At 41.0% G+C, this 25,926-nt stretch overlaps 1 protein-coding gene across 3 annotated transcripts; it reads left to right on the top strand.

Moving 5' to 3' along the window:
- Positions 1-46: 46 nt before the first annotated feature.
- Positions 47-25,440, top strand: HPS5 (HPS5 biogenesis of lysosomal organelles complex 2 subunit 2). Of its 3 annotated transcripts, none has more exons than XM_055814320.1 (23): positions 47-425; positions 1,858-2,027; positions 2,471-2,581; positions 3,324-3,388; positions 4,015-4,207; positions 6,305-6,438; positions 7,674-7,889; positions 8,221-8,292; positions 8,525-8,613; positions 9,624-9,802; positions 10,028-10,186; positions 11,289-11,448; positions 13,510-13,633; positions 15,393-15,539; positions 16,364-16,438; positions 16,955-17,562; positions 18,915-19,038; positions 19,241-19,396; positions 19,924-20,043; positions 20,357-20,470; positions 20,793-20,899; positions 21,551-21,836; positions 22,312-25,440. In XM_055814320.1, the coding sequence occupies exons 2-23, from the start codon at positions 1,920-1,922 to the stop codon at positions 22,370-22,372; spliced, it is 3,408 nt and encodes a 1,135-aa protein (XP_055670295.1). In that variant the 5' UTR covers positions 47-425; positions 1,858-1,919; the 3' UTR covers positions 22,373-25,440. The 3 variants fall into 3 exon arrangements, with proteins under 3 accessions (XP_055670295.1, XP_055670294.1, XP_055670296.1); XM_055814319.1 differs by having other exon boundaries at positions 47-408; XM_055814321.1 differs by lacking the exons at positions 20,793-20,899; positions 21,551-21,836; positions 22,312-25,440 and having other exon boundaries at positions 47-408; positions 20,290-20,420.
- The last annotated feature ends 486 nt before the right edge of the window (positions 25,441-25,926 follow it).

Raw genomic sequence — 25,926 nt, forward strand, 5'->3', positions numbered from 1 at the left:
CTGCTCCGCTCCCAGGTCGGCGGCGCCGCCGCCACCGCGCCGCGGGGGAGGGGCCTCCCCTCAGCAACGGCCCGCTGGCGGGAGGGGGGCGCCGCGCGTCAGCGTCACGTGGCCGGGGCAGGCGGGCGGGTGCGCGTGACGCAGCTTCCTCCGGCACCGGCGCGTCCGGCGTGACGCTGCACGGAGGGGCCGCGCGCCCCGCCCCGCCCGCCCTCGCTCGCTCTCGCGGCGCGCCGGGGGCGGGGCCAGCGGCCTGAGGCGCCCGCACCGGGGCTGAGGCGGCGGCCGGTGGAGAGCGGCTCTTCTCGGCTGTTCGTCTGCCCGGGGTTCGGCGCCTTACCCGCCGGCCGGGGGCTGCGCTGTGCTCGTCCGGGAGGGTCTGGGCTCGGCTCTCGCCGCCGGGGGCAGGTCGGTGCCCGGCAGCGGTGAGTGCCAGTGGGAGGGGAGGCCGGCGCGGCCCCGGGGAGCCGTGGCCGGCCCTGTGGTTTCCCCAGTGCCGGTTCGGGACGCGCGGAGCGCTGGTGTCTCCCGCCGGGGCGGGACGCGCTCGATTTGCTGCTGCTGGTGCGCGCAGGGTCCGGTGCGCGCGGGGCCGGCCGGTTCTGGGGGAGCGGGCGCGGCTGTGCCCGGCCCTTGTGGTGCTCCGCGTACCTCGGCGGAACCCCGGCGGGTCGGCCGCCGTTCTCCTCAGCGGGGGGCCGGCCCGGGGCAGCGTGCTGGGTAGGCCGGCCGCCCGGTTCCCCAGGGCAGGCTGCCGGGGCAGGGGGTCCCGGGGGCTGCCCAGGTGATATGCCGCCTGCCGCAGGGCACAGCACGTCACACGGGCCTTGGGGTGACCTTCTGCACCAAATACTCTGATCTAGAACAGAACAATCCTTTTGTCAGTCCTCTGAGGCGTTCTATCTTTATCTCTCGGTGGAGTCGTTCTCAACTCCCAAACAAAACAAAAAAAATCCAGGGTTTTTAAGACATTTGAGAAAGCTGAAATAATTTTTACCCTCTCTGGCTAAACATCTATCTTCCCTTTTCCTAGTTCCTGGTGAGAGTAAGCGTTCCCTTGTAAGGAAATGTGACGCTGTCTCTGGGAGGGAGTAAATTAATCAGATTGCATGCTGAACATTATTTAGAAAATCAGAGACTTGAGTGTGGAGCGTAACAGGCTGTGGGGTTTTTTAAGCAACATGGGTTTAAACTTTAAACATTCCTCCACAGCAGGTTCTTTTAAAGTATGTGCTGTTTAGGAAAAACATGTGAGGTTGCATCTTTGATAACTATTTAATTCCTTTTTTTTTTAATGCTGTATTATCTATCTTGTGTGCTGAAAAGGGGGTATTGTGGAAAGGAGAGTTTATACGTGTTTATGTATAGTTGTATTAAAAATGCACAAATGCAGGCAGTTCTAACTTTGGTATCAGTTGAGGATAATACTCCTTGAATTTAGTTTTGGGGGAGATGATGATGATGTAGGTATAAAACACTAATGCTAAATGTTAACCATGAGAAAATTGGTTTCAAATCAAATATGCATGTTGTGGGGAGAAGTGCATTTTACCATAAACCAAGGCTTTTTCCATAGGTAGACGGAACTTGTTTTATAGGTGATGCAAATAGTTCTTGTAGCTATAATTCAACTGTTTCCAAGGGTGGTATCTGATAGGTTAAGTTTTCTGAAATAAACTTCAACAAAAACTTCTCATGAATGAAGCAGGGGTCTAATTTTGCAGCCCTTGGGCCTTTTTAGCAAATTTAAATCTGATGTTCTTTGAACAGGAAGAAGTTCAGGATTTCTTTAAGTGCAGGAAAACAGATGTAATAGTAAAAAGTGAACTGATCAAGAACTTACTTTATTTTTGGCAGGTACAGCTAAAAGCTGAAGCCATAATGCACCCGTGAGCGAGTAGCGCCAGTAATGTACATCAATGGCTTCTGTGCCAGTAATTCCAGACTCTTACAACCATGTGCTGGCAGAGTTTGAATGTTTGGATCCATTGCTTTCTGCACTCAGGTTGGATTCTTGTCGTCTGAAGGTGAGTTTGTGGTGTTTGGTTTTTTTTGTGGGATGTTGGTTTTGTTTTTTTAAATTCTACTAATGACATTATTTGGTTTATTATCTGATTAACTCACAGGACTCATTCTTTTTGGGTGTGTGCATGCTAGCTTGTTGGGGGGGAACACTTTGGGAAGAAGAAGCAGTGAAGACAAAGGATCCTATTACTCTATATGTGCATTTTCTGAATGCAGCTGTGGGATAAATAATACAGACTTAGACGGTTGCTGTCTTACACTGTTTGCTTGAAGCACAGAGAGTCCAATTCTAGTATCTCTGACTGTGCTGCCAGTGTTTCAGGAGGGGTACACACAGCTGGCCAACAATGAAGCCTTTAAAAAAAACATAATAATTTAAGAAAAAGATCCTGTTGTTAGTACTTAGTAGCAGCTGTGTTGTGCATTATGGTTTTTATTCTTTCAGTGCACGTGTATAGCTGTGTCGAAGAGATGGCTAGCTCTGGGCAGTTCGGGAGGAGGACTGAATCTTATACAGAAAGATGGTTGGAAGCAAAGACTCTTTCTCACTCATAAGGTAAGGGTAAAGAATCCTTTAAAAAAATTTCCAGGGAAAATGGGACTGCAGAAGAGAGATTGTTTCAGGTTGACTTTTATTAAGAGTCAACAGGCGTTTTCAGCTTGCTGAATTGTCCAAGTAAGGTGAAGTTTTGGACAGCTCCATTTGAAAAACGGTTGTGGTACTGGAGTGTATCCCCAGAGTGTGTGGTGTCATAGATTTCATGAGGTGTGAAAGAAATTGCTTGAGGGGGTCAGGCCTTTGTTTTTCAAATTCTTTTAACAGCAGCAACAAAGTCACCTGAATCTTTAAGAACGAGAAGAAAACTTTGAATATGAAGCCAGAGCAACTCCCGTGTAGATAACTACCAGTGTTTGAATGTCCACACTATGAACTACCTGGATAAGCAAAGGGAAGATAAGCTGGCTTGCCTTTGTTGAAAGAGATCATGTAGCAGGGATTACTGTTTTTACAGCCAGATGCTATTTCCTTCATTTCTCTTGATGTTGTCAGCTGCATCTTTTTAGAGTAAGCTCACTGTTTGTAAAAAAACAAAAAACAAAAAACAAAAAAACCAAAAAACCCCCACACAAACAAAAAAACAACAAAAAAAAACCCCACTGAAGAAACCACATCACAGCAAAGTGATAGCAGCTGTTGATGTGAATCTGGTTTATGTCTTAAAAGATAAAAGTTGCATAGTGGTGAAGGCAGTACAAGAACAACTTTCACCTGCGCTTACTCCCATCCTTGCTTTCAGGAAGGTGCCATTTCCCGGGTTGCCTGTTGTTTGCATGATGAAGACTATGTTGCTGTTGCCACCAGGTGAGTGATGCACTCACAAACCTAAATGCTGGATAAACATTTTAAAGTAGCTTCAAAGGTTCAGATTTGAACATCTGCTGAGAACTTGGAGTTGGGCAAGGTATTAACCAGTAGAGGCCCCTACGGAATAATTGTCTGCACAGACAGCTTGTGTAAATTTTTTTTCTGGAATAATTGTTCCAGAATAAGTATCATTTCTGTAACAGAACATCTATGGGAGAGCTAATGCATATGATGTTATGACGATAAATGTGTTTCTGAGACCTTTCAGCATCAAAAGAAGTATCTTCATTAACTTGCCAGAGTGAGATTGGTAGTTAATACCACTTAGGTTGTTCAAAATCCATTTGGATGCTTGTTTTTCTGCATCCTCACTGCAATTCCAGTAATTGAGAGCACCCTTCCAAACAAAACTACTGGTGCATCGTAATGCAAGGAAGGACACATTCTTCTTCAGAATGAAGAACGTGAAACTTCTTGAAAGCATGCAACCTCAAACACAACCAACTCTGAAATGTACTACTTTGCTTAGATTTTCTGCTTCTTTGGAGCAATGCATCTTTATCACTGATAAAACCTTAGAAAACTTACTCTCAAATTGTGTTTTCTTTTTTCAATTGTTGCAGCCAAGGTCTTGTAGTAGTCTGGGAGCTGAATCAGGAGCGTCGTGGGAAGCCAGAACGCATTTATGTTTCCTCTGAGCATAAGGGCAGAAAAATCACAGCTCTATGTTGGGATACAGCTGCCCTTCGTGTTTTTGTAGGAGATCATGTGGGAAAAGTATCAGCCATCAAGATTAACACATCGAAACAAGGGAAGGTAAAATGTCACATACTTTGTTTGAGATGAAGAGGTTCACAGGGGATGTGTGGAATCTTTTTCTTTAGTAAAGCAAAGCAGAGGAGGACTTGCCAGCTGATGAAGTTCTGGTAGCTTTGACTGCTGGGATGAAGAAACAGTCTCTTGACACAACGATAGAAATCCTGATCTGAGAACCTCTCTCATCCCCTATTTTAGCTATTTTAGTAATGCAACATAAAAATGCTTTCAAACATACAGAATTAAAAACTGGCCGAGCTTCTTCCTCTTGGAATTTACAAGTATCCAGGGCCAGGGTCTTGGTGGTTTGGAGCCTGTTGGAGTCCACGGGCTCCAACTGCAGGTTCAGCTGTGTGTTTTAGTCCTCAGCTGAGCTGTCAGTCTGAGAAAGGCCATCCCAGACTCTGGGTTTGCTTGGCTCTGTCTGGGTGCTCTCGTTCTTAAAGTTAGTTCTTAGTTAAAATAAATGGTAGGTGTACATCAAGCTTTCATCCATTACATTTTGCGCAAAGGACACATGTGTAAATGATATCAGCCTGATTTCTAGTCCTTGAGTGTTCCTTAACTTTTTACCATTAGTAGGTTCTTTCCTTCTCTTTTTAATCTGTGAGAAGGAGCACAGCCTGGAAATAGGTGTCTTCCTCCAGGTCCTTTCTCACCCTTATGAAAGATTTTGACAGAAAATTGACTTTAAAGTAGCAAGACTATTGCATGTAAAGAAATATGTGGCTAATAGAAGGTCAGTCTATTATTTTAAATTCAGACAAAATATGTAAATATCTATAATGAAAAAAGAAAAAAAAAATGAAAACCAGATGATGTTACAAGTACTTGACAAGACATGGCCTTGGGAGAGAGAATAGACACCATAAATGTGTCAAGCTGGGACATAACAAGATAAGCTCAAGGAGAACCAAATGCTTAATGAGATCAAACAGAAAATTACTCAAACTGTGTGTAAGCTGTCCTAATTAGTACACTAAAAGATCCACCCTGGAGCAAAGGAAGCCCCCTACTAACAAAGCCCCCTCCCCTCAGAACAGGAGATGAAAGGAAAGAACACTGTGCCTTTAAATGGAGGAGAGGCTGGTAAGAACCAATGAGAAACATAATTGCAAACAATTGTTCAAAAGTATCTAAAATATATTACCCTGTGTTAAGAGATGTGCTAGCTTTGTGGATTTACCATCTAGCACCCCTCATGCAATGATGCATGCAGACATGCAATAAATAGATCTCTTGGCTTTGTGTGTGAGATGGGCTGTTTTTATACCAGGTAAGGAGCATTTGTACGACAACAGAAAGAGCAAAAAATTCAACTGCGGAAAGAAAGGGAAAATGAGAGAAGGGCAAGGACCATGGAATATGTTTCTGCTCTGCCTGTTAAAGGAATTGGGCTGTAGAATCTCTCATCTAATGCGTTGTCACATTCCTAACAAAAAAAACAGCTTTAAGCTGTCAAAAATGGTGACTGTCTGCTGGAAATTGGAGTGCAGTTCTCAGTAGCTTCTTCTTCATAGGAAGTCCGTCTGTCTGTCACTTTGTTCTGCCACCCATGCAAACTGAGACATTTGCATAATAAATAGCATTTGGGTAATTTGCTGCAGGGTAATGGAGAAAGTGAGTTTATGTAAACCACCTACATCAGATGGTTTAAAGTGGTGTAGTGTTTTTTGTATCAAGTAATCCCTCAGGTGTCTCTCCATAAAACTGTTTGCTGGCTGAAAGTACCCATGGGGAGAATTGAGAGGATTGACAAAAGTACAAAGCTTACAAAAGCAAAAGTAAACCCCCCTCTTAATATTACAGAAAACACACCCTTTTTATAAAGAAATGTCAGGATGCTACAGGGATAAGATGATTTTTTTTTCTTAAATCTTCAACAATGGTTTTGTGAAAAGGAGGATTAAGTCTTCTATGCCTCTAAGCATTGAAACCTTGTTTTGTGAAAGAGAAGAAACCAACTGTTCTGTTTTATGCTCTGTATTTGTAGCATATATGAGTCTTTTCTGGATTTTGCAATCTTAAGTTAATGAAAGAATCTTTACTTTGAACTGATGACCAGTATGTTTTCTTTTTTTTCCTTTCTAACTGTAGGCTGCTGCTACTTTTGTGATGTTTCCTGTTCAGATTATAACCACTGTAGATTCTCGGGTTGTTCAGCTTGATTATTTGGATGGAAGACTGCTCATATCTTCACTTACACGCACGTATTTGTGTGACACAGAGAGGTAAGTTACGTTTTACTCGTAAAATATTGGGCTTTACTGAGTCACACAGAGGTTTTTGAAGTGACGTCTGGAAATCGTACAGTCCAATATTCCTGCTCGAAGGAGAGTTGTGTAGAGTAGATTGTGTGGGACTGTTCCCAGTTAGGTTCTGAGGATCTCCAAGGATGGAGACTCGACAAACTCTCTGGGCAACGTTTGCCAGTGGTTCACCACCCTCACAATAATAGAGCTTTTTGTTATGTTGAAATGGAATTTCCTGTATTTCCATTTGTGCCCATTGCTGCTTGTCCTTTCACTGGGCACCACTGGGAGTAGTCTGGCTCTCTCTTTTTACTCCCTCATCCGGTATTGATACATGTGGGATCAGATGGATTCCCTTCTGAGCCTTCTCTGTTCCAGGCTGACCAGCCCAGCTCTCTCAGCCTTTTACAGGACAGGTGCTGTGATCCCTTAGTCATTTTTGTGGCCTGTTGTTGGAGCTGCTCCAGTATGTCCCTGTCTGTCTCTTACTGGGGAGCCTGGGACTGGACCCAGCACCTAGATATCTCGCTAGTGCTGTGAAGAGGGGAAAGACCATCGCCTTTGACCTGCTGGCAGCGCTTTTAATGCAGCCCACGAGGCTGTTGGCTGCCTTTGCCAAAAGGGTTTGTTGCTGCCTCATGGTCAGCTGCTTGCTCACCAGGACCCCTGGGCCCTTCTCTACAAAACTGCTTTCCAGCCAGTTGGCCTGTACTGGTGCCTGGGGTTGTTCCTCCCTCAGTGCAGGACTTCATGTTTATTGATGTCTGTTATCTAGCCCATGCTCCCTCAGTTTGTCTGTGAAGACGTTAGCAGGGGCGATGTCAAAAGCCTTACTGAAGTCAAGGTAAAGAACATCCACTGCTGTCATCTGTCAAGCTAGTCAGTCTGTGGTAGAGGGCTGTTAACGTGCTTTCCCCTTCATAAATCCATGCTGACTATTCATAATGACAGTCTTATCTTTTTAGGGGTTGGAAATGGTTTCTGGGATCACTTTTGCACAATCACCTTTCCCTTACCAAGTTATTTCTGCACCTCGTATTTTATAAACTTTATGCAGGCTTTATAATATGCGTTACAGATATTATTATATTTAAGCACCAAGTCCAATTGAGCAACTAGGATTTAGTATTTTTATTCTTCAAGAAAAGCATAAATTAATTAGAGCCTTTACTAATGCTGCCTTGAGTATGTTTTGGGTTTTTTTCCCCCACTAGAGAGAAGTTCTGGAAAATTGGTAATAAGGAGAGAGATGGAGAATTTGGAGCATGTTTCTTCCCTGTTGGAAAAAACAGTGGGAATCAGCAGCCATTAATATATTGTGCTCGTCCTGGCTCAAGGATGTGGGAGGTGAACTTTGACGGGGAAGTGCAAAGCACACATCAGTTCAAGCATCTGCTCTCATCACCGCCTCTCCCTGTTGTTTCTCTCAGGTAGAAGCATGAGTGTTATCTGTGATAAACTTGCTTGGGGCTTCTAGACTAGCTGAAAAGAACTGCATTAAGGCTGAGAAGATTAAATAAACTCCTAGTGCAGTCAAATGTTAATCCTAGCTGTCATCTTAATAAGTTTTCCTCTAATAACAGAAGCCAGTAGTTATCAAAAATGCCTTGCTTCTGTGGTATGTCTGTGTGACTGACAATGAATGCTGCTGTCATAAGACTCTATTTAAGCCAGCCTTGTATTTAAGGGGTTAAGAATATTATGTTAATAAAGTGACATTATTGTAGTTATGCTTGTAATGGATAATAATTTATTTTACAGGCAGGATCCTCATTATACTAGTTCCAGCTGCGCTCCACAATCTTTATCTTTCCCCAAGCTACTGTATTTGACGTGAGTATTTGTCAGCGTAGCTTCCTGTTGATAAAGTAGACTTAAAAATAAAGAAGTTGTATATTCTCCTAATTTATATTACCAACTTCTTTTTGCCTAAGAGTTTTCCAAGTATCATGCTAAACAGCTGTCTCACTTCTTGCTTGCTATAGTTAAGCCAGAGCCATCCCTGCATATTTACAGCAACTACCACAATTAACTGTTGCGCCATTAACATCTGCTTTGCTTGCAGTGAGCACTGTGTGATGACCTGGACAGAAAGAGGCATATATATTTTTCTTCCACAAAGTGTTCAAGTCTTACTCTGGAGTGAAGTAAAAGGTAAACTTTTAAGAATCTTTGGTTTGTAATGTTGTCTGTTACGTTTGTCACTTCTGAAGCCCTTGCCTAACATGGAGGCTTTTCCAGCTCACTTTCTGTAGCTGGATTGCAGAACATTGATCAGAAAACCTTTTCCTTTTCATCTGCCAGGTATATCCTTGAATATTAACTCTCTCCCTGCCTTCTCCAGTCATCCTCTCTCTCCAGACTTCTGAATACATGCTTGAGAAACAAAACATTGTGTAGAGTGGATTGTAAAATATGGTAGTAATCAAATAGTGAGAGGTAGTAACCTTCAATGTTAGTGGGGTAAAACCTGCGCTATTCTTTTCTCATTTCTGTTTATTCAGGTTTGTCATGTGTCCTGTGAAGGATAATCTAGCTGCTGAAAGCTTAAAACCTGTTTTTTTTTCTAACACCTGTCTAAATAGGAGCTAGGGGATGTACTTATTTGACAGAAGAGTGAACCCTCATAAACGGTTTTGTGTGTATGGTTATAAGCATAGTCCTAGAATGGTTAGTCATTGTCAATCTTTCCTTTCCCCTTCTCTCCTCAGCTTTTGGCGTTAAGTTTCCAATGACTGTCACAGAGTGTTTGCATACAGCATAACTATTTCATTTGGCTGAAAGGTCAAAGCGTTTTTCTACCATCTAGCAAATGTTCTCCTACTGTTTCAAAGCTAACAATGATGTATTTCTCATCTTTATCAGTCTTTAGTTTTTCACGCCTGTTCAGAAGAAAAGGAAATTTCAATAACTTGAGTGAACTTCTTGAATACTTTCCAGAAACACAACTCTGGAAAGTTTTGATACCTCATCCATGCTTTATAGTTGTTAGATGCTAGCTTCAGTGGTTGTTTTCCCTGTTCTACTTCTGTTACAGCGTATTAGGCTTTTGCATGCATTTGCAGTCAGGTGGGAAAGAAGTTTTCACCTTCTTTCAGGAACAGAAAGGAATGTTGACTAATGATTTCAGTCTTTTAGGTATTTCTGTGCATCTGGTTTTGCAGATATTCAGGATATTGCAGTTTACAAAAGTGAGTTGTTCTGTCTCCATACAAATGGAAAAGTTGGACACCTCTCCCTTCTGCTGGTAGACCGCTGCATAGACCGTCTGATAAGAAGAGGGTTCTGGAGCCTTGCTGCCAGGGTCTGTTGCCTCTTCCAAAATTCAATTATTTCTTGCAGAGTAAGTAAATACCTCTTTGTAAGTGAGCAATGCAACTTCGCTGTTTCCTGTCCCCCTCTTCCATTAAATTCCATGGGTTTCTGAGACGCATATTCTTGGGAGTTTTTAAAAAGTCTTCTAAACGTTATACTTCTAGGATTAAAATTAGCCTGCATATATGGTACCTTTTGCTTTTCACATGTGCATTAGAAATAATAATGCTTCTGTTTCACTGTGTACTTTCAGGCAAGAAAAAATTTGTCTTTAGACAAGCTGGAGCACTTGAAGTCTCAGCTGGATGCCTCAACTCAGCAAGATCTCATGACACAACTGGAAGAACTAATTTCTAAGTTGGAACCTATGGATTCTGCATGCAGCAGTAGAAGGAGTAGTATTTCATCTCATGTATGTGTACTGGTAGTGCCAAAAATGATACCTGCAGTTTTTATCTTTGAGGCTTAAAATCACCTCGTTGCACACTTTGAAGATGAGACTTTAGTTTTACCATGTCCACTATGGCTGATAATGCTACTTGGTAAAATTAGGTGGGGTATAGAGACATAAAGTACTACTACTTGCTTTCTTCAGGCTCTTGGACCTCTGCCTTTTTTCCGTACTTTTTTTGTGTCTAATGATTGAGATGTGGATAACGGTTGATGTGAAGAAGGCTTTCTCCACAGATGTGTCGGTGTCTCAATAAGCTTCAGTAAAGGTCATCTTGATTGCTACTGTAGTTTTATGTGGTGAAAACTGAACATCTGAATGCTCAGAAATAACCTAGCCCTGTTCAGAAAAAGATTTTCCACTCTATGAAGCTCAACCAGAAAGCTCTAAGGAAAGAAAAAACCCAAAGCATATTTCTAATACTCGTTTACATGTACAGCTGCTTGGTATTGTCTTGGCTTCCCAGCAGCTTTTCAAGAAAGGGGAAATATTTCGTAGTTAATGCAGTATCAGTTGCTGCTTTCACTCTAACAATGTTTAAAAAGTAAAGGTTAAAAAAACAAACTAATGTAAATTTCATCTTGATATGGTAGACAAGTATTTTCCTTAGGAGATGGGAAAGTAAACTACATAGACTGACCATGAGGAAAAGAATGTACATGTATCCTGGATCTAAATAGTTGTGCAGGGTCTGTGGTTAACCAGCAAAAAGAGTATGGACTCTTGGGTACAAAGGGGTGAAGCGACAGTCTCAGATGCAGGACTAAAGCAGAGATGGTTTTTATCTGGTACTAGGTACACCAGTTGTTCCACAGGCTGCTTTCCTAAAAGCAATTGCAGCATATACATCTTTATGAAGTCACTGGACTGCACATTTGCTGGTATCTGTGTACTTTTCTGTTCTGGATATGTCAAAAAATGCTGTTACGTGGGTTTTTCCAGACAGTGAATTTTGGAGTGCTGTGAGGTTATTTGTATGGGTATGATTGTTTAGTTCATTGCAGGAAGTTTAACAAGGAAGTACAACTCATGCAACATCTAACTCCCCTCGCTTGTCTGACAGGAAAGCTTCAGTGTCTTAGACTCTGGAATATATCGTGTTATCAGTCGAAGAGGCAGTCAGTCAGATGAAGATTCATGTTCTCTCCACAGCCAAACTTTCTCAGAAGATGAGAGACTTAAAGAATTTCCTGCCCACCAGGAAGATGAGCAAGTAGAACTTGGTAATGTGTCTTAATGAAAATATGTTGTTCAGATGCATTTTTTTCTTATATTTTTTCTACAAGAATTTGGTTGGGTTGGCTCAGTGCTCTTATTTTCCACTATCAAGTTACCCATGGTTAAGTCCTCTAATTTGATCAGTGGGAGCACAATCACCCCACCTTTGAGTCAAACTCCTTCTTGAAACATTGGAGTATTATGCTGGCTCCGCAGAAGTTCAAGCTTAAAAGCAAACAAAACCCAGAGCAGCAAAACAAAATGTCTGGAGGGCTTTTACCAAGCTAGGACTTCACTCAAGCCCCCCCCCCCCCCCCCCCCGCCCCCATGTGCAATTCTGTATTAATGCTAGGATTCTCTCAGCTGATGATGCCAGTTAATTGAGCTTCAAATGAGATTTGTTTGCTGCTGCTATACTTCCAGTAATACCTGTTCTAGGAAAGATGTTCCTAATCTTGATTCTGGCTTTATATGTCTTCAGCAGCAACCAGTAGGCTTATGATGTGTTTTCAACTTTCTTGCAGGGTTTCATTCTCTTAAGCGTATATACATTAGCACGGGGATGATAGAGCTGTTAACAACTAACACTGAGGTCATCCAGGGAACATTTTTATTTCCTAACAAATACCTGTCACTGGATGAAAGCTTAAGTGAGACAATAATAGGTCCTGTTCTCTGCACTGGTTGGGATCAGGAAGGGATGCAGAAATCCAGGATGATGAGAAGCTGGCTTAGTTCCAGGTATGGTAGAGAGGCTTTCCAGTAGAAAGGCTGCTTTTTAGCTTTTGCATAGACTAGATGCCAGTTGAGGATGGAGAGTATTTTGATGCTTTGGAGAAAACCACAGTGGGGAAGAAGAGTCTAGGAATTAGTATTTGCTCCCCTATTTAGTAGGACAACACTACTGATGACTAAGCCACATGCTGTTTGTAGCACCTAATGTTTATATGTGCGTCTTTACCTACATCACCATAAAAACAAGAAGTGAGCAGACTTGGAAGGAAGTGTATCATTTCCAATATTAAAACTCTGAAGTGAAGGGAAGTAGGTCTTGAATGTCAGAAGATAAAAAAGTTCTATCTGTTCAACAAGAGATAACCAATTTACTGATTATTTCAAAATAGAGAAGTTCTAGATGCTTCTTGAAGCATGTGTACTTAACTTGGTATTTAAGAGAAATGGACTTTGTGTTTCCCTGCTCACATTTGTAAGATGTCATAAATTTTTTAGGTTTCTAATCTGCGTAATGAACAAAAGCAGCCTTATTTACAAGCAATCATAAAATCAATTGTGACCTTTAGGCACTATCTAGAGAGACTGTGGATTCTGAGTGTAGGGTTTCTGTAACAGCACAGCATCTTTTCCTCTCAACAGTGCAGATAGTGCTGACTTGCAAAATGCAGTGATCCTTACTTGAAAGGATTCTTTTTTCTTATTTACGTCACTTAAAGATACAGTATGCATTTGTACCTGGAAATGATTACTCAAAACACATTGCAGATAGTTAGGGATATAAGAGTGAAAAGGAAATAGTCACTGTCTCTGTATTTCCTGTGATTCTTATCAGAAGCCAGTTCAATTATACTTTTAAGTCCATTCAAATAAAAGGGTGATTTATGCCTTAACCATGGTTTATATGTTTCTGTATCTTCATGTGTGCTTTAGACTTCAGGAAATCATGCAATATAAAATGATGTATGCCACAGTACCTAATTTTCCTAGATGTTAAAGTAACTGTCAGTGGATTAAATCAAGGTGTTTGGCCCCTAAATGGACTGTGAGTCTACTTTTAGAAGATAGTTTTCATACAGTTGTTGATCACCATTTGCCTTGTTACAGAGCCAAAAGACTATGAGCAAAACAGAATTATTAGGTTCAAAGTCAGTAATGAAATGGCCCTTGAAACCAAGTGGCACTTCCTTGGCTCCCCACATTCTTGAAAATTGAGCAGAAAAATATTGCTTGCAGGTTATCCATTAATGAATTAGTGACTTAGAGTTTGTTTCACTGTTCCATTTTTGCCAGGCCACTGTTTCATGACTCTTTATTTCAATTCCATTTGTTAGACAACGTATCTCATGCATCTGTGACGGTTGAGGCTGACCGGAATGAGACATTTCTCCCATTCAGTATTCCTTTGTCATTTCGTTCCCCATCTCCTCTCGTCTCTCTCCAAGCTGTCAAAGAAAGGTAAAAGTTGCAGCAGGTTCATTCATCCATTACATCTTTCCCTTTTCTGTCCTCTGAATTTGTAGCATTGTCTGGTTTAGTTCATACTCTGTGCTGCAAAAACGTAACATCTGAACTGAAATGCTGGAGATTCAGTTAAGTTTGCTAGGCAATTTAAAGCTTCCATCTTGACTCTAATGAAGACACGAAGAGCTGCTGTTAACTTCAGTGGAGCCAAGACTTCTGCCTCAGTTTTTAAGTGGCTAAGAATGCTTAACATTTGCCCTGTAAGCTGCAGTTGTGGTTTGTATTCAAAGCAAACTGCCTGAATATTGTTTTGGAATCTTGTTTTTCTGGTCCTTAGATTTCTGAAGAATGAGTGAAGGCTTCCTATGTTGCTTGGGAACAGACAGTAGAATATTCAAAGCATGCTAGATATTGTTAAAAAACACTTGCAAAGTGTACAGTGTGGTCTGCCATCTCCCCACACACACCTTCCAGTTGAATGTAATCAATTCCCCAAGTGTTTATGGAATAATGGTAGCTTATACCTGCTGCAAGTAAATATGGTCCGTTTTATGCAGAAATCAAATCGGTATTTTAAAACTCCCTTTGAAAACAGGGACACACAAACACAAATGTAAAGGAATGGTGTTAAATACTTGAAAATTTGGAAAAAATTGTGTATGTTAGTTTCTTGTCTATAATGTTGCTGGCCCATAACAATGGTCTGAAAAATTGTGTAGCCTTCCCTTGATCACTTCGGTATGTGAATAATGTCCTGCCACAAAAAATTGTAGCTGATATCATGAATAACCCTCAGAATTACATGCAACGTTTTGAATTATTTATAAACCATAAGGAGTTTTTAGGACTTCGCTAGTAATAAGTGTTACTTGAAAATTTAGTTCTCATTATTAGTAGAATTTGCTGCATTAAATTTATAATTAAATAAAATACTATCATATTTACAGTTAACTTTTAAAAGCTTACCTTTAATCCTTCCATACATCAAAGTCCAATTGTTTTGCTACATTTGAATCTTTTCTCTTTTCTGCCGCAACTTTCAACTTTTGCTTCAACCTCGGTATAGTAAAAGATGCTATATTCTCTGGAGAGCGAGTAAAAGGGTTGCTTTTTTCTTTTTTTCATGATGCTTTCAAACTAGTTCTTGGCCAGAAAGCAAGAAGCTGATTTTCTTTTCAACTCCTGCTGACATGGTTTTCTTGATGGCAGTGGTAGAAATAATTGGGGTTTGGTATGTTCACTGGGCTTTCTCTTCTGTAAAGTATCCGAAGGGATAGAGACTGATGAAATGAAAAGGACATTTTTAACGAACTTTGTAATCTGAAGAATTAATTTGGAGTATCGTAAAGTCATTTTTTCCCACCAGGGAAGGACATAATTTCCTAATTATGTGTTCTGGTTTTAAGCTTTCAAATGCAGTGTAGCCAGCCTGCATTTATTTGCCTACAAATACTTGTCAAAATCTAAGTGTTAATGTTAGTGTGTGCTCCTGTTACTCCAGCAGCAAAAAACCCAAGTCTTAAAGGCTTCAGGTTTTTATTCTGTACTGAAAGTATGGACCATGACTGAAGTATGAATTTTGAGCAGCTGCTTAGTGAGTTTTGCTCTGATTGGCCATTGCTGCTTTCATGCTTTTCTCAAAAGTTCTTCAGGTTATGGAGTTTTCAGAAATCATGGCTTGAATGGAAAGAAAGTACTAGATTTGTTCAGTTTTTAACTTCTAACCTTAAACGTTTGAACTTCTGACTCCTAGTGTTTCCAGCTTTGTACGCAAAACTACTGAAAAGATTGGCACACTTCATATAAGTCCTGATACTAGAGGGAGGCAAGAAGTAAAGGATGATGAGCAGCTGCAGGAGTTGACTGTTAACCTGGCAGCATCTCCCCAGGAAGAAAAAGAGTGAGTGCAAAATCATATTTTCTTAGCAATTGCATTTGCTGAATGTTCTGAGGATAACAACCTAAAGAAAAATGACTGTTTCAAGTGGAATGAGGAGCTCAGCATTAGTTTTTTTCTAGCTGTCTTCATTACTATGGTGAGTGTCACTGGTTCTCCCTGACTCCTTCCCTAAAAGCTGATGAGGCAATGAACAATTCTGGGTGGTGGAGCATGCAGTCTCCACAGCTCTGTAATGCCTGAAGAGCAAGGATGTAGCGTATTCCACAGGTCTCACATAGTGTGTCTGCGATGCTTGCTATAGTTATGGACAGGAGCCCAACAGTTCACTTTCTTGCTTGCTGAGTAAACACTATTATCTCCCTAAAAATATTATTTTATTTTTTTTTCTTTTGGGTTGTGTGGGTTACGTGTGCCTGGGGGGGGTGTTGGTTGTTTGTTTGTTTGTTTGTTTGTTTTATTAATAGAAGCAATAAAACATGGAACAACTTCAATGGTTGTCCATTTACTACAGAGGTAAGTTACTTCATATTCCAGTGTCTTGCTAATTTAACATATTTTTTTCCCAGTACCTGCAGAAATCTACTGTAGTTGGAGTAGAAGCCATTATAAAAGGTCACAAAGTAGTACTACTGGTTGCTCTTCATGCCCAGTTAATCTATAATTTCTGCTGAACTGTTCCTTCTTTAGAAATGAAAGCTTTGTATTTTTTTTTAATAAAGGAATTGATGTTGTTTCCTCACAGATTTGAGGAAATTTGTGAGGAAATCCGCATGTAAACTAAAGGTAATACCGCAGATAAGGCTAAAATGAATGTTTTTTTCTAGGTTAGAACCACAGAGCTGCCAGCTTCCAGAGGAAGACTGTCTAGGAGATCTCAAGGCTGCAACAGCAGAAGCTATGTAAGCAGGGAAACTTTTTAGTGTATAGATTATTGGGCTTTGGTAGAAAAAATTACATTTATTGTTATTATTCTTCTTTATGTACATGTAAAAGCAATGCTCTGAATATCTACTAACATGATCTGAAAAGGATCTCGTCTGGTTAATGATTTGATTCCCATATTTAAAACCAAGCAAAATCAACTAAGAGCTTATTTAGGTACTTTAGCATTACCCTTTTGTCCTAATTACAGGCATAGTTTTAAAACAAACAAAATAATACACACCCCCTAAAACTACCTAACAAATAAAATTCCATTCTGAAAGTAATCTTGGGGAACTCTGATTGTACTAAGATCAAATGTAGACAGCATTAGTAGTCTAAATTCCATTTACGCTCAAAACCACAAAAACCAGCCTGACCGTAAGTCAAGTTCAGGAGTATACTTCTGAGTTGCACAAGACATACATAATACTTCTCTTGTGGCGTCTTATAACTCTTAAGCAACTTAGCAAAGTTCTTTTTTTATGCTGCAGAGCCAAACTCCAGGATCCCCTGGTTTTGTTAGAACCACCGTGTATGAGGAGGGTTTTACGGGAATGGCTAGTCCATCTAGAAGAAAAGTTTGGCAGCAAAGAGCCTTCAGCTTCCCCTATTAAGAAAAGCAAGACTGTGTGCGCTGAAGAACAGGGGGCAGTCCTGGAGGAAAACCTACAATTGGATCCAACTCATGAAGACTCAGTAGACAAAGAACATGGTAGTATCGTGGAAGACTGCACTAAAAAGGAAAATACTGATGAAACCTGTGAAAGCAAAACCACATGTGAAAATAGTACTGACTTGAAGGGACCTTTGGACTGCGGCTTTCAAGTGTCTTCTCCATGTGTCATAGAAGTGGATGTTCAGAAAGATCTCGTTGAATTGACAACACTGTGTTTTGAGCTGTGTGTCTTTACTTGTGGAAATGGTGATGCTGAGGAAAGCTCTGATGGAAGTCTGCCACTAGCAGCTTCGTCGACCTTGGCTTGTAGGTTTATGCGAAGCTACTTCTTTCTTTTGGATTTAAAAAGACTAAAGCAGTGTATTATAACCATGTATGCAACCAGTCCTAATGTGTGGGAAACGTACATTGCAGGACTAAAAGGTAACTAATGAAAAATTTATTACTAGGAAACTGAAAGTAAGATTGGGGAAAAAAAAAGGAAAAAAACTTGAAGACCCTCAGTTTTGTGTCTGCAAATTCTGCTTCTGCAGGTGTAGTGTGGGAGGGGGAGGATGGTTGGTGTCTGGGAGTTTTTGTTCCGTTTTTGGGTGGGTTAGTTGGTTTTCCCACAAAGGCTAATTCAGGAAGAACTGCTGGCTCCTTGGAGAGACTGTTCCTCCCGTCCCCCCAGCTTTGCAATTCTGATCCTTTGATTTGTATGGAGTTTGATTGAACACTGTAGTGATTACAGACCAGATCTATTTAAAAACATATATATTACTTCAGAGAGCAAAAGCATCATAATTGGAATCGTATGTGTATAGAAACAAGGCAAAAGCTATTCAGTATTTGCACTGGAAACAGAAGATTTGACTTGTAGAGAAATGTGGTTAATGTGAAACAAAACTGAATGGTGGTTCCATGCAAATGACTGACTTGTGATCACTTCAGACTTCCTTTTTCCACAGAAATACTTTTTGATCTTTTTGGTGCCTCTTTAGCCTTACTGAACTAAAGCTTCCCAATTATGTTGGAGAACAGAACTTCATCTGTTCCGTGCGTTCAGCTTCTGCTTTATGCATTTCTTTTTAAGAATGAATTAAAGTCTTAGCATTGACTTGGTGTCAACAGAGAGTAGTCAAACAACAGAATCTTGCTTTGAGTGTTGGTACATGGCATTTGGGGTTTTGGGGATCTGTTTGGATTTTGAATCTTACTTGAATTTTGGGAATCGCTCATTTGGATTCTAAGAGCCTTAGAAGTGAAAGTAATATATGCGTTCCTAGTTTGTCCTCAGTTGGACAGCACTTGGGCCTGTAGGTTAGTACTCACATTTCATCAGGATCGATGTTTGTGTTGAATTCTGCATTCTGTGAAGTCAGTGCCCAAGCTGAAGGTTTTATTTATTAATAGAAGCAAATAGTAATATATGAAAACTGATGCAGATCTGCATTGTATTCAGCAAACCGTATCTCCTGCAGTGGGCTATCTTTTTTTTTCACAAGAGGAAAAATCACCTCCTCAGAAGTGTAAAGAAAAGGAGAATAGATCAAGAATATTATTCCATGCCTTAGCTGTATCGTTTTATAACTGTAATTTGCTGTAAGTACAGATTAGTGATGTTGATGTCTATGAAATGAGAAGTAGGATCTGTTCACTTGTCACTACCGTTAGCTGCAGAGTTCCATGAAATTAGTGGTAACTCTTGTCCTTACACTTAACAACAGCTGTCTGTGAGTGTTAAAAGAAATAATTGCTCCTATCTTGTAACTTATGTGATGATTTATTTTTAGAACTAACTTGTCACAGTCCAGTGGCTTTAGCAATGGAAAGTGAAGATATGTTGAAAATGCTGAAACAGCTGCATGACCTGGGGCCTTGGGATGATAGCCCGCTGTTATTGGTACATGCTCAAAGGTTTGTAGCCTAGTCCTTGGTTTTTTCTCTTCAGTGTTGTTAACTTGCTACCAGGACTTGGTTCACTTAATGTTTCATAAAGCTTTCTGAGAATCTTGTAAAGAGATCACCTTTCAGTACTCTCTTGAACTTGCAAGAGATCTTGGAAAAAAGGTAGTTTTGCTGTTTAATACTGAAAACAGTTTTTATCCTCTCTTTCCAGGCTTTATGAAAAATTTGGGGAAACAGCCCTTCGGCCCTTGATCAAGTTCCACCCCTCTATTTTGCCTTCTGATATCAAACAGCTTTGCAGGAATGATCCAGCTCACTTTTTAGCATATTTAGATAGTCTGGTGAAATCAAAGCCAGAGGATAAAAGGTAAAGAGAATATAGGCTGTCTTTTATCTGTCTGCTTTCTTCAAAGTGCAGCTGTGTGCAGATTTTTTGTTTTGGCTTTTGCGGGCTTTTTGTACTGTTTCTATATCTATCTGCTTGGTGTTCTTTAGCATTAAGTTCCAACTCAGTCTCCCTGTTTTAGCTGGTCTCAGACTGGATTTTGTTTGTTAGATGCTAGTTTTAGAAGGGTTTTTCGAATTAATACTTTTAAGTGGAACTGACTATTTTTGTTGCTGTGCCTGCAGTTCAGTATACCAAGGTTAGATAACTTTAAAAAAAAAAAAAAAAAAAAAAAAAAACCAAAACAAAACTGTGAGAACCCAGCCTGCAAACTTGACAGTTTTCTGTGATCCTTCAGTTTCTAGAAACAGAAATCATTCTAGGCTTTGCAATACTTAATTTTAAGCCTTTTTTTTTTTTTTTTTTCCTTTCGTCCACACACCATCTCTGCTTCTCCATGTGTGGTATATTTAAAACTGGTAGGTTTTTTTGTGTGTTTCATTTTCTAGGTCATCTCTCCTTAGATCTCTTCTGCAGCCTGAATCTGTACGACTGGATTGGTTGTGTTTGGCAGTTTCTCATGATGCACCACAAAGAGCAAATACTGTGGATGCAGAAGGAAATCCCAGGTAAAGTAGGGTTCACCCAAAATCCTGAGTGCAGCAAAAAGCTTTAACGGGTCTGTAGGCTTTTGGCTTAGATTTTGTGTGACAGTTGGGATGTCACTGAGTCCTTGGTGCAATTTTGCATATTGCAGAGTTCAGCAGAAGCAATCAAAGGGTTAAGTAACTTAATCTGTAGTGCTTTCCAGAGTGATGGCTCTACTGAGACTGCACACAGTGTTTCATTTGTTTTTCCTTCTCTTGTTTCATAAGCCTTTCCTGTTGAAGAAGTTCTGAAGAAAATCATTGGTGCTTTAAAACTGAATTTCTCATCTTCTAGGCCACGATCGCATTTGTTTACTTGGGGCTACAGCCAGCTCATTTTGCTTTTGATTAAACTCCCAGCTGACTTTGTTACAAAAGAGAAGATGGCTGACATCTGTAAATCACACGGGTAAGAAGAAAACTTGGTGATTCTTGGTTAGTAGGTATTCTGACCCCAAAAGGATGGAAGTGAAAATGACCCATCTGCTGCTTACTTGGACAGGCTTTATTTTAAAACCTTTCCTGTTTTGAGGATGAGTATTGAGTGTCTGATGTAATGTACCAAGTACCCATTTTGATTAAGGGGTATTCCCTGTGTCCCCATTCCACAGTGATTTCTGGCATTCAAGAAATTCAGTTGCTTCTGATCGTTTAAATGAATATTTAATTATTGTTGACTTCAGTTTAGACTGAGTATTTGATTCCTGGAAATCTTTACTCTTTCATTCTAGATTTTGGCCTGGGTATCTTTTTCTCTGTCTGGAGCTGGATAGAAGAGCAGAAGCCTTTACTAATATTGCTCATTTGGATGATTTGAGCCTGTTGAATGGAGAAGATGGTTAGTGAGTCTTAAGCTGTGTAAACACGTTTCTGTAATTCAGGAGCTGCCCTTATTATATACTGATTTGTCCAAAGTTGAGTTGAACTTCCGTTTCTTAAGTCTTTTGGTAGCACTAACTGTGTGCAGTGCAGCACATTTGAAACAATAAAAGGGGGTTAGGCTCTTGTATCTTCACATTGTGCTTTGTGAAATCTGTTGTGCTAGAAGGTGCTTAAAAATTCAAGAATGTAGGTTTGTTTAACAGTTGGGAGTAAAAGCTAAACTTGGTGTTGCAGGTAGAGGAATAGCTAGCCTGCCTGCACACATACAAAGTTACAATGAGCAAAGCATTGTACCGTATGGCAGAACTTAGAATTCCTAGTAGCCCTAAGAAGGACAAAACATTTCTTTCTCTCTTTACTTAATCCAAAGCCTTAAATAGTGAACTGTTGTGAAGCTTTGTGTAGATCACCACCAAATTTTTACACTGAGTCTGTCATAGCAGTACACTTCTGTATACAATTTGCTTGTTGATGCTTGGTTTTCTTAAATCTCCACAGAGGAAACCAGAATAGCTAGCTTCCCTTTTAAGTACAGATCTATTTGAAATAGTAGGCTTAGAATAACCCTTGTTTTACAAATAATGTAACAAACTCATTTTACATCTAGGTTCCATTCCAGAGACCATAGAAGAATGGAAGTTTCTTCTGCATCTTGCACAAAAACACAGCACAGCTTTCCACCACCATGACTCACAGAATGGGAATGCTGTCAGCAATGGTAGTCTGAGCTGCCCAGATTGCATCACCGTGGAAAACGTAGCACTCTTACTGGCCAAGGCTATTGGCCCAAATCGTGCCTTGCCTCTCCTGCAGGAGTGTGGCTTGATGCTAGAATTGTCTGAGAGGTTTACTGGTGTCTGCGAGATACTGAGAATTGCTGAGAAAAGGCAAAGGTAAGATGGAACCTCAACAGGAGATCCACAGTATTCATTTTGGATCTTCTTGGTACTTTAAACTTTCTTTTCAGTTCATAAAAAGAAAAAGTACTTCACACTTTTACCTCAGATTTTAAACTCAACTAAAAGCTCTTCCATTATTTAAGAGCTATGTATTGTGCAATATATGCATTATTTTAAAATGGAAAGTGGGGAAACAGGAAATCATACATTAATGATGTATGTGAAGGAGATTCTCTGAAGGAGATAATGTATCTTGCTGAGTCCTGCACAAACTTTGATCTCTCCTATCCCTTCCAGAGGAGGCATGCGTGGTGATGTCATGATATTACTTCTGAAATACAGTATCATTTTTGACAAAGTTTTCTTTAAAAATCAAACCTAAGTTCTGTTGTTCTTTCTATTGTTAGCTTTTTCTACTGTTTGACTACTTTTTTTTTTTTTCCCTCCCTCCCCTTTGCTTTAATTACAGAGCGCTGATTCAGTCCATGTTGGAAAGGTGTGACCGGTTTTTGTGGTCTCAGCAAGCATAGAAAACAACTTGGAAAACCTTGGGACCATTTTTTACTATAATGTTTGTATATTAAAGTGCCTCTCAAACATAACAGACTCTTAAAGAAATGAACTGTCTAAAAGTTCAGTTATATTAAGCCAGTCTCTATCTGGCAGGTATCTGACCAGGAACTGTTGACAATTCTTCCTTATTCCTTTGGAGATGAGTTTTGAACTGTAGAACTTAAATCCAGACAATCCAGTATTTATCGGGATGTTAAGCTGATATGTATCTGAAGTGAAAATTCCTGAATTTATTTTCCAAGTCAATATGACTTAAGTGTTAAGGGTATGAGCCCCCAGGTATTAAATTATGGTATTTAAGATGTTTGTTGCACACATAAGAAGCCATTCCTCAGAAATATCTAAGCCTGTACTTGTTTAGTTTTCCTGTAAATAACATCAACTTTTTCAAATTACTGTAGAAGTGCTTTGTACGATACCTTTTATTTTCTCTCTTAAATTACATCACCTGGTCTTGCACATTTGAAATGCATTAATCAAGCCAAGTCTTAAAATGGGAGGGAAATACTTTCAAGAGTGGATTAATGGTTAAGAAGGCTGACAAACAACAGAAATTGTTACATGAACTCACTGTTAAACTGTAACTGTGGTACTTCTAAATTGCCATGACTGTAGATATCAGTTGTAATATTTCAACAAACCTTCAGAACAGTGGGATTCCTATAATCATAGAACTGTTTAGTTGGGAAAAGACCTCTTAAGTTCATTAAGTCCAACCATAAACCTACCACTGCCAAGTCCACCACTAAACCATATCCCCAAGCGCCACGTCTGCGCAGCTTTTAAATACCTCCAGGGATGGTGACTCCACCACCTCCCCAGGCAGCCTGTGCCAGGGCTTGACCGCCCTTTCAGTGAGGAAATTTTTTCCCAATATCCAACCTAAACCTGCCCTGGTGCCAGTTGAGGCCATTTTCTCTCGTCCTGTCGCTCGTTACCTGGGAAGAGAGACCGACCCCCGCCTGTCCACAGCCTCCTGTCAGGGAGCCGTAGAGAGCGATCGTCTGCCCCGAGCCTCCTTTTCTCCAGACTCAACACCCCCAGTTCCCTCAGCCGCTCCTCACAAGACCTGCCCTCCAGACCCCTCACCAGCTCTGTTGCCCGTCTCTGGACGCGCTCCAGCACCTCAGTGTCTGTCTTGCAGTGAGGGGCCCAAAACTGAACCCAGGATTCGAGGTGCGGCCTCACCAGTGCTGAGCACAGGGGCACGGTCGCTGCCCTGGTCCTGCTGGCCACGCTGTTACTGTTACAAGCCAGGATACTGTTGGCCACCATGGTCCTGCTGGCCACGCTATTACTGTTACAAGCCAGGATACTGTTGGCCACCATGGCCACCTGGGCACACTGCTGGCTCATGTTCAGCCGGCCACCAGCCAGCACTCTGAAGTCCTTTCCCACCAGGCAGCTTCCCAGCCGCTCTGCCCCAAGCCTGTAGCGCTGTGTGGGGTTGTTGTGACCCAAGTTCAGGATCCAGCACTTCTCCTGGCTGAACCTCATACAATTGGCCTCAGCCCAGCCTGCCCAGACCCCTCTGCAGAGCCTGCCTGCCTCCAGCAGATCAACACATCCCCCAACTTGGTGCTGCAAACATACTGAGGGTGCACTCGATCCCTTCATCCACATCATTGATAAAGATACTAAGCAGGACCGGCCCCAGCACTGAGCCCTGGGGACGCCGCTTGTGCCTGGTGCCAGCGGGGTGTAACTCCATTCCCCGCCGTGCCTTGGGCTGGGCCAGCCAGCTGCTTACCCAGCAAAACAAACACCCCTCCAAGCCATAAGCAGTCAGTTTCTCCAGTATGCTGTGGGAAACAGTTGTCTGCGAAACGCTTTACTAAAGTTCAGGTAAACTGGTAATTCCACAAGGAATTTTGACATTGTGGAAGGGGAGGAGGGCTGCATGTCTTATTTTAATAATCTTTTTTTTTTTTTTAATAGCTGAAGGTTTAGAGAGGTGTTTTTAGATGGATGCTGTCAAGGAAGAAGTCCCTTTAAATATCTGCTAGAATATGAAGATTGATAAAATCACTTGGATTTTATCTCTCATTACAGAACTATGCTTCGTACCGGTGCTCTTCCTGCATGTGATGTTTTTGAACAAGTTTCTTTTTAGGCTTCTTAGTTTCAGCCCTCTTCACTGTCAGACACTCACATTTTTAGTAGAAGGTCACAGCATCTGGTCAGTATTTGATTTTCACAAATATTATTTAAAGAAAAAATTAACACATGCATTGAAACTAAATTTTATGAAAATCTGTAATTTTATCATTAAATTACTTGAAAATATTTCTTTATATAGCATCTTTTTATGTAGTCTTTGCAGCTTTGTGCTGGAAAATAATGCTTTTTGGCAAAATAGGACTTAATACAGCTTTCAGACTTTTGAGGGGTGCAGTCTGACTCTACATCTCAATTGCAAGAAAGACTTTATTGTGGAGCGTTGGTTACTTCGCTAGAGGAAATGAAGTTACAGGGAGACAATTAATGGTAGGCTTTCAGCTGTTAATAGTGTCACTTGTGAAACAGCTAATATAGTAGTACGTCTAAAAAAGAAAATGTTAAATCCTTTAGGGTTTAGACCTTGACATCAGAAACACCCCAAGGCCTTACAGTAAAACTTGGAATAGGAGCCAGGCTGCTGCAGCGTGTGATGAGGTTACACGGATGCCGTGGCGCTGGTGCCTGTTCTCTTGCCTGCCCAGTGAGCATGCTGCTACCTCAGTGGCTGTTGCATTTAACTAACTCCATTTTGTACAGTGTGTCAGTGTAGTATAGCTTCAGCTGAGTACTTGTGTTGCCCATCTTAGAGGAAGTTGGCTGACTTTCCTGGGATGTACCTGCCTTATATCTGTATGTAACAGTTCCATTTTATACGCTCTGTGTGTTTTGTGTACACAACAGTGTGTGTCTTGCTTCAGTGGGACTTTTGTATGCTTGGTTAACTTTGACTGAGGGCTGGGGCTTTTTTGGGTGGTTCTGTTTTGGTTTGGTTTTTTTTTTTTTTGCAATAAATCATAACTTTCCATTCAGAATTGTTGGGGTTTTTTTTAATTTTGTGTTGGAACAGTTACGTAGCTAACATAATGGGAAGTGTTTGTTCAAATTTGGTGTCTAAAGTGAGCTTGTGTTGATGGTTTCAATTCATTTGGCTGTCAATAAAGAGTAAGAATTTACTCTTTGAAGACTTGGAAAATCAGTTTCTTGTTCTTGATCTGTGTGTTTTCATCTCGTATGGGTAAGGTGAAGGGACTGTGAAAAGAAATGGTGCCCTGTTCAGAAGTCACAGCTGTAGAGAGCAATGCTGTCATCCTAAAGCTACAGCCCCTGCCAGCTCCTGTCAGCCAGCTCAGCGTGCACTGCTAATACTTTAAGCCAACCAGTGCTGAAGCAGATGAGCTGTGGCTCATCTTTGGTTTTGGTGACTGTTGGAAAGGGAAAAGCAGAGGTGAATAAAGGGGGCTCTGCCCGGAGCAACTTTAAATGGAAGCTGTGGTGGTGGTGGTTGGGTGGC

This window comes from Falco peregrinus, chromosome 9, assembly GCF_023634155.1.
Source record: "Falco peregrinus isolate bFalPer1 chromosome 9, bFalPer1.pri, whole genome shotgun sequence".
NCBI classification, from domain to species: Eukaryota; Metazoa; Chordata; class Aves; order Falconiformes; family Falconidae; genus Falco; species Falco peregrinus.